This window comes from Octodon degus, unplaced genomic scaffold, assembly GCF_000260255.1.
Source record: "Octodon degus isolate 3935 unplaced genomic scaffold, OctDeg1.0 scaffold00047, whole genome shotgun sequence".
Lineage (NCBI taxonomy): Eukaryota > Metazoa > Chordata > Mammalia > Rodentia > Octodontidae > Octodon > Octodon degus.
Window position 1 is genome coordinate 1,423,002 of NW_004524623.1, and position 8,586 is coordinate 1,431,587.

Genomic DNA, 8,586 nt, shown 5'->3' on the forward strand with positions numbered 1-8,586 from the left:
CCTTCTGTGGAGAAAAGTTTTACTTACGCATATCTATCTCTTTTGTAACAGGAGCCATATAAGCATAGTTATGATCTGAACAGCAATCCATAGTAAGTTGAAAAGAACAAGGCAATAAAGTTCAGAAACAAGGACATGCCTAGCTTATGAGTTTTAATGCAGAAAGTAATGAACTGTAAAAACTACAGTCATGAAAACTGCCCATCTTTCACTTTTAAAACATGAAATAGAAATTCTTTACTCTTGTGCAAACTCTGCTTGTCTTGTCTTTTGCTTACATAAATCTTATTCATAAGACTGGCTAGGTAAAAAAAAAAATGTGAGTATCTCTTAAAGGATTTCAAATAATTTTGCCCTAAGGCAGAACAAAATCTGCCTTTATTTAGCCTAATCTTCATTTGCTGCCCTTTGTGAACACCGAGCTTGCCTAAGCTATGTTTCGCCTAGTTTCCCAGCTATGCATGGACTATGTACCCAGTTGCCTGAAATTCACGTACTCTTTTCTGTCCAGTGTTCTCTCACTCCACCTTTAAGGCCCAAATTAAACAGCACTCACTCTCTGTGACCTTTCTGCAACTCCTTCTGCCTAAATCATTTCACACGTATATTTTACAAAATCTCCTCATAGGATTTCATTGCAATATACTGATTTCATTATGGTCTATGTCTTTGCTAAGGATAAAATTACATAGGCAAAATGCCCACATCTTATTTTTCTTTTTTAAATTATCCCGGCACCCAACATATTATTTGCAGAAATTAGGCCTTGAGGGACATGACATATGTCATGGAGACACACTGATATATCTTTACATTTTCAGGTACACCCTTGTGCATACCCATGTGCACATACATAGAAACTAAAATTCACAATAAACATGGCAGATATAGAGAATAAATATTAACAGTATGTATATGGAAAGATACATAAGGAAGAAAGACATCAAAGGCAGAAAAAGCAGAGATAATTTACCTCTTAAGAATAATAGCAATGCAAATTCACATTGTGCTTTGAAATAATAAGCTCATGAGTAGAAGGCCACCTTTAATAAAGCTAAATGAAGTTGGGCCTGTTGTAAATTCCAACGAAGTCTAAGTTGGATGTTCTAAACTGAAATGAATTTAAACAATTTAGGAAAACTAAAGCAGATGAAACTTAACTCACATGGCATTCAAGTACATGCTGGTGTGCAGTTGATTGCATATAAACTAATTCTCATGCAGAAGTAAAGGCAAACTTACTCAAACTTACTCTAAATATCTCTTCTACTCCAAGATGGGCATGGTGGTCACGCTGCCCCAGCCTCCAGTTAACTGAGCCACTGCCTTTACAACAAAGGCAGAGATTAGAAGGGGAGATAAGGGCTCAACCTCAACACATGAGATTCTTCATTCTGTGATGGAAATTGTCCAACATAAATGTCTGTCGGTGCTTCAAGCTCCCCTGGCAGCTATTCAGGCTCTCAGCAAATGCTGATTGTGTACTCTGGGTTTTATATTCTGCAAAGAAGTGGGGCCACTAACATGATCGCCTATTTAAAAATTTCTAGACATTGGGTTCCTGAGAGCCTTCATTTGGCAACACCACTGAGCTGTGCATTTCATTCTCGACAGAGACAATGTTCAAAGGGGCCAAGCCTTGCTTTATGGAAACTGTTTTTTGTTATACAACTCAGTAATTTCACTGAACCACCCTGCAGTTTGTATTTCCTGTTTTTGTTCTTTTCAGATGCCAGAAGGCAGGCACTTCATAATTGTTCAAGATCAAGAGTTTTCTTTTTTCATTCAGTGTTCAGGCATATAGGAGTCTGTGGGATAGAAGAACAGCTTAGAAGCTTGGGGGTATAAAATAGACCAGAAGAATAATGAATGCTACCTGGATGCTTAAAAGCAAAGACACACTGATTTGGTTACTTTTTAATAATTCAAGGTAACTTCTCTTCTCCTACTGTTGTGACTGAGCTAATGAGACTAATGAACCACTGCCTCCCAATGCCCTAAAATGCCCATAAACTTCTTGCACCTGCATTCTGTAAACAAATTCAACATCTGTTTCCAAAACAGTACGTGCATGCGTGTATGCGTGCAGGCATATCACTACATCACATGAAAAACTTGTTCTTATTTTAATCTCCTGTTGCTCCAAGTGCCAGGCACATTCCCCTCTAAATTACACTATTTAAAAAAAATTCTACATTATTAAACATTAGATGTTTTATATCCACATGATCCATGGTGATATTATTATATCATGTTTAATGCTTTATATGTTATCATCTTAAGAGCCAGAGCTTCAATGAGATTTTTTTTCACTAGGCACAAAAGTTGGATAAAGCTGAGAAATTGTCAGATATAAGTATTAAATTAGGACTCCAAAGATGCTAGACTTACTAGAAGCCCAACAATTGTAACTGGGTAATGAACTTAGTTAATGCAATTTTAATGGAATGCAGTATACTTCTATTGCTTTCATAATCAGAAAAGACAAAAGACAAATTAAAATATAAATTGGGAATTGGGACACATGTATTTAGTTGTTTTTTCTGGATCCCTCTAAAACAAGAGCAAAAAATATGAGCAAAAAAGTATTAAAAACTCTGACTACCAAGGAATACCATGAAACATGGCAAGAGACAGACTACTGGCCGTTATTCCAAGAACCTTGGGATTGGAGCATCTTGCCTCCATAGTATGGCACAGCCTGCCTTGTCAGCTGAGTGATACCAGGATGTTCATATATCTGGATAAGATGTCCATGCCCTTTGGTTACAAATCTCCAGCAATCAAATACTCAAAACTCAGACTTTCATTCCTTTAACCCAGAGCCTCTATCCCTCTAGATGGGAAGCAAATCCGCTGGGAGGGCTGCTGGTCACTGAAGCACTGTGAGGATTGCAAAGAACTAGGTCTGTATTCCTCCTGTTGACTCTCAGGAGGGCGCTAATGATAGGAAACTGCTCGTTTGGTCTTGCAAGTCTGGAATGCAGCTATGCACTAATTGCAAGCAGCAGAGCTTTGCAACCTGGAAACATTCTATAGATTCAAATTAGCTCCTAAAGGGACCTTCACTTGACAGCTGACAGGGTTGCTCCAATGTTCCTCTACACAAGTAAGATCAAACATTTTTAAACAGATGGTTTTGCTATGAATTACTTTTTTTTTTTTTTTTTTTTTGGCAGAACTGGGGATTGAACACAGGCCCTTGCGCTTGCCAAGGAAGTGCTTATTCTACTGAGCCATCTCCCCAGCCCCTATGAATTACTTTAAAACACTAAAATCTACAATTATCCTAGTACTAAAACAAATAGTAAGCTGTAAACAACTACATGTAGAAGAACTTACTGTGAAATAAGGGGCATGCCATGAATTCACACAATCTTTTATACTAGAAAAGCTGATGAGCCAGAAAAATAACTTGGGTGAGAGCCCTGCTTTATACTATTGCCAAAATAAATTTTTATAAAATACTAAACGCATATGTAAGTTATCACTTAACTGTTCTCTGGAATAGAAATTAATTTCTGAACATAAAAGGAGTGAAGGAAAAATTGCAAAGCAAAAGACAGGCTTGACAACATGGAATTTTATCCTACTTCTAAAACATAAGATAAAACACAAATGAATTTTTCAAATGCATTTCTTTGCACATAACAAGTCCTGCAAGCTGATAAAAAACTATTATCCCTATGTAAAAGTAAGTGTAGTAACATATTTTGTATTGTCTAAAAGCTTCCAAAAGTTTCTAAAAATTTAATAAGAATTTCAAACAAATCAAAAGAACACTGTGAAAAGTCACTTTTCACTTTTCAAATCAGCAAAGTGGTTGCATAATTAACACCCTATTTACATGAGATTACAGTAAGCCAGGCACTCTCTCACACTGCTAGCCAGCATACAAGTGAGTATAAACTTTGTAGAAAGTAAGAATGGTATTTTGGCAATTTGTTTAAGAGACTCTCAAAAAATTAATCATTCATAACCTCTTATTCAATCATTTCACCTGCAAATTTTTTTAAATGATGAGATAAGCACCAGGACTTTCTATACACATTAATCTAGCAATTAATTATTCTGAGTGCCTGCTCTTTGACAGGTAGGGCCCCTGTCCTTGGAGAATCTGCTACCTCTCAGTCTTAAGAGGCTGTTGATTGTGACAATGGCTGCATGCAAACTCTAAAAACAATATGCGAAGAATATACACTTTGCAGAGGAAAAATTACAAACGGCAAATATATGAAAAAAGTGTTCAACATCATTGGTCATTTGAGAAATGCAAATGAAAACAACACTGAGATTCCATCTCACCCCAGAAAGAACGGATAATACCAAGAAGGCCAGCCAATAACAAATGCTGGAGGGGCTGTGGAGAAAAAGGAACCCTTCTACACTGTCGGTGGGAGTGCAGACTGGTACAACCACTGTGGAAATCAGTGTGGCGATTGCTTCAAAAGCTAGGATTGGAGATCTCATTCAAGCTGTTCCCCTCCTGAGTTTGTTTGGTTTTTTTCCCCAGAATAATTGAAAACTTCATACCACCGTGATATGTGTGCGCCCATGTTTATAGCAGCGCACTCTGTCATAGCTAAATCCTAGAAACAACCCAGACGCCCATCAGCTGAAGAATGATAAGGAAGATGTGGTATTTTTACACAATGGAGTATTATTCAGCTATAGAACAGGATAAATTTGAGTCTTCTGTCAGTAAATGGATGCACCTAGAGAACATACTCTTACGTGAAATAAAGCTGACCCGCATGTGCAAACATCGTATTATCTCCTTAAGGTGAGAACCTCAAAGACAAAAATAGAATCTGAAGGGTACAATAGATACTGGAAAAAGGAAATGAACTTATTCAAAAAGAGTCACAGAGTTGAGGAGAAGGACAGGAGAGGGAGTGGGGGAAAGAGATATATCTATGTATGTAAGCAGGATGGCTTGGACAACTGTACTGTGAATTTCTGCTGATCTATGCAAAGAAATAGATAATGCTTTAATCCCCCTTTTCAATTGCTTATCCTTTTTTGTCTAAATTTCTTATACATTTCTTTCATTTTTTTCTTTCTTCTTCTAATTTACATGTATATATCTGGTGATATGAATAACTGGTTAGAAGGCAACACAGTATTACAACAAATACTGTGAAATTCTGTATCACTTGAAAATTTTTCTGTTTTAATTCTAATTTGTACTCTCCTTAAAAAATAAAATTTAAAAAATTTTAAAATAAAAATAGAAGGCCGGGGAGATGGCTCAGTAGAATAAATGCTTCCCTGGCAGGTGCAAGGCCCTGAATTCAATCCCTGGTTCTGCAAAAAAAGAAAAAAAAAAAAAAAACCCAAAACAAAACAACCAGAAACAGTCTCATGAACAAACAAAGAAGTGAATGTGTAAACAAATTATGATTTATCCATAAAGTACAATATTATATGGGCTAGGATATAGCTCAGAGGCACAGTGCCTGCCTGACAAGTGGGAGGTCATAAGTTTCATTCACAGGACAAAAAAAAATGTACTAGGCATGTTAGTGCCTCATAAAGCCATTTAAAAATAATTTTTAGAAAACTCTATAAACAATACAGACAAATGCTTATGATAAAATATTAAAAGGAAAACTGGGATGCAAAGCCATATATTTAACATTACTATAATGATAAAAAAATATTTAGTAATTAAAGAATACTAGAAGGAAATATCCAAGCATGTTCATACAAGGGTCTCTGTCTTTCAAAAAATTGGAAATCCTGGACTGTAGTCTCTATGTCACTGATTATTGCTAATATTTGACTTTAGGTAAGTCAGTTTTAAACCTTGGAAGTTTTCACTTTTTAATTTATAAGATGGAAGGCTGGCCAAATAGCTCAGCAGATTAAAGGGCCTGCAAGCAGGCACAGGGGCCAGGGGTTCAAATCCCTGGGCCTGCTGTGCTGGCCCCACCCCCACCCCAGGGGCATACTGAGACAGCAATTGAGACTGGGCATGGTGGCGCCTGTAACCCAGCTCTTGGGAGGCTGTAAACAGGCGGATCACTACGAGTCCAATCTAGTAGTGAGACCCTGAACACCCTGTAGACACTTCCCTAAAATACAGAAAATAATAATAATAATAATAAAATGGTGCTATATTTCAGGTCCAAAGTGCTGTGCTCAGATGACTGATGAGTAGAATAATAAAGTTGGAAGTGAGCATCACTATTCGTTTCTCAGCAAAGAAGAATGATTAGATCTGAAAGGTTGAATTCTTTTCTCTCACATTTTTATGTCTATTTTTCCTTCAAGTTCCTACCAATACTATGCTACCTTGGGGGCAGTTTTTCTTAACTTATCCCCCTTGCTCCCACTTACTTTGGCTTTGTGTATGTGGGGTTTTTTAGTACTACTGATTGAATCCAGGGCCTTGACCACCAAACATTTACTTCGAATCATTGCCACATTTATATGCATTATATGAATCTACACTTTCTGGCTGAATATATCGCACCAAATATTTTTAGTTTTGGTTGCTTCCTTCTTCTTTTGAAATATGAAATCATTTATGAAGAGGGTATGGAGTGGGGCTATTCTGAGCTTTTAGAAAATTATGAAAACTATCATCTCTTCACTCTACCTTAATCCTTTGTGTGAAAGATAGTAACAGAGTTCCCCTAATCTCAACAGACCTCTCTAGACAAACAACTCAAAATTGCACTGATGGATGACTCTTGGATCTTAAATGTTTTATTCTTCACCATTACATTTTAAGTGCCAACTTTTCTTCAAGGCCAAGACCACCCACCTGATGCCTTGTGGGGTACTGTTCCCAGCAGAGGGACGTTGACAGTTGGATCTGCCATAATGCCTTTATCCAAGGAGCGCAAGGTCAGGAATTCATAGAAGTATTCTGCCTACAACAAAAGGCACTGACATTAGCACCATGGAAACCACACGGAGGGAACAGGCGCTGTGCAACTGTCTCTGGGCGCAATGGTGATTATTTTTCCTACAGGACCTCTTCCGTCCCTGACATGTAAGATACCACATAAGCTTAACTGTCTATGTTTTGTAGCTGCATAATTAAGCCCTGTTTGGGAGAGAAATCATCCCTTTGTAGCAGTAAAAACATATACCAAAATATCCACAAATGGTGGTCTTCTAACTTAACAATATGATTTAGTTGTCTGTTAAAAGGATTATGAAAAATGTCCTTAGAGAAATAAGTGATGTCAAAACAATTACTGACCACCCTTCTGAAATGAAAATCCATTTCAGCTTCTTGGATCACTTTTTAATCCTTTTCAAATCTGAAAGGAGCCTTTTGATCAGAATTTGCAGGGCTGTAATAAATAAGATATGATGATGCACATAACAACCTATCGGCAAAAGTAAACAGTAGAGGCCAAAATTTAATGATCTTGCTGTCAACATGTGTTTATTCAGTCACATTCCCTCTGAAAGGGTTACATATAAGGTCTTAATTTAATCGTAGAGAGAAAATGCTAAAAATGCAAAGTGTAGTATGACAAATCTTAAACTTTATCATATGAACATTTTATTTTTCCATTAAGTAAATAATTAAGAAAAAGATCCTTGTTACTCATGAATGTATAATCTCACTACAGAGCTTTGGCAATTAACTAACTCTCAAACCTTTTATTCAGAGTGTTTGTTCTAGAAGTAATATGTTCTTGCTTAGGAACAAAAGATATAAGGACATAAACACTGATATGAGGATTGGGAAAGTTAAGAGGTTCTGTATAGTTATCTGCAGCTACAACCAGTATTTATATAGCTTAAAAAACTAATTACAAAAGCAAAAGGTAGAAGGAAGCTGAAAAGGTTAGAACTTTTCCTATATGTAGAAGAAAATTTATTTTCCAACATGGAAAATGGTAGACATTTATGCAACTCTGTTTTATACCATAATATCAAAAGTACCAGGCATCAGGACTGGGGATACAACACAGTGACGCAGCACCTACCTGGTAAGTGTGAGGTCTTGAGTTCAATTCCGAGTTTTAAAAAAAGTAAATATTAAGCATTTAGGACGTCATAGGAAGACAGTGCAAAGTTATAACCTCAGCAATTATAGGGATACTGTCTATATTTTATGTAAGTTGCAAAATATTTTCTGGTCTTACTAAGCCAAAAGGATCATCTTTATTGGCCCAATCCTCATTGGGGCCCTTCTGAGTTTTGGCAACAGTTCTAGGAGACCACTGTGAGTGGTTCCCTAGGTGAGTGACAGAGTCTGATGGGCTAATGTTTTACATTCATCCACTAGAAAGTCTCTAATAATAAAAGGTCATAAGACGGATGGTTTTTACCATATTGAAGAGCAGGCAGAGATCTGAAGCACCTACTGTAGTGTGTGTGTGTGTGTGTGTGTGTGTGTGTGTGTGTGTTGTGTGTTGTGTGTGTGTGTGTGTGTGTGTGTGTGTGTGTATGTTTTCTAGGAATTGAACTCACGACCTCATGCTACCCAGACAGGAACTGTGCCGCACTGAGCTATATCCCTGGCTCAATGGGCAGAGATCTGAAAGATGTCTGATGAAAGGAATGTTATCAGAAAACGTAACTCAATTTGGAATGAATTCCTTTGAAAAGGAGGAT

The 8,586-nt window shown here is 37.1% G+C and overlaps 1 protein-coding gene across 1 annotated transcript in view; it reads right to left on the minus strand.

Annotated features, from left to right (window-relative positions):
• Wif1 (WNT inhibitory factor 1) overlaps positions 1 to 8,586 on the minus strand; it is a 98,824-nt gene that overhangs the window by 44,968 nt on the left and 45,270 nt on the right. The window contains exon 3 of the mRNA XM_004632131.3: positions 6,773 to 6,881. Within this exon, the coding sequence (XP_004632188.1) occupies positions 6,773 to 6,881 (109 nt within the window). The remainder of the gene's footprint in view (positions 1 to 6,772; positions 6,882 to 8,586) is intronic.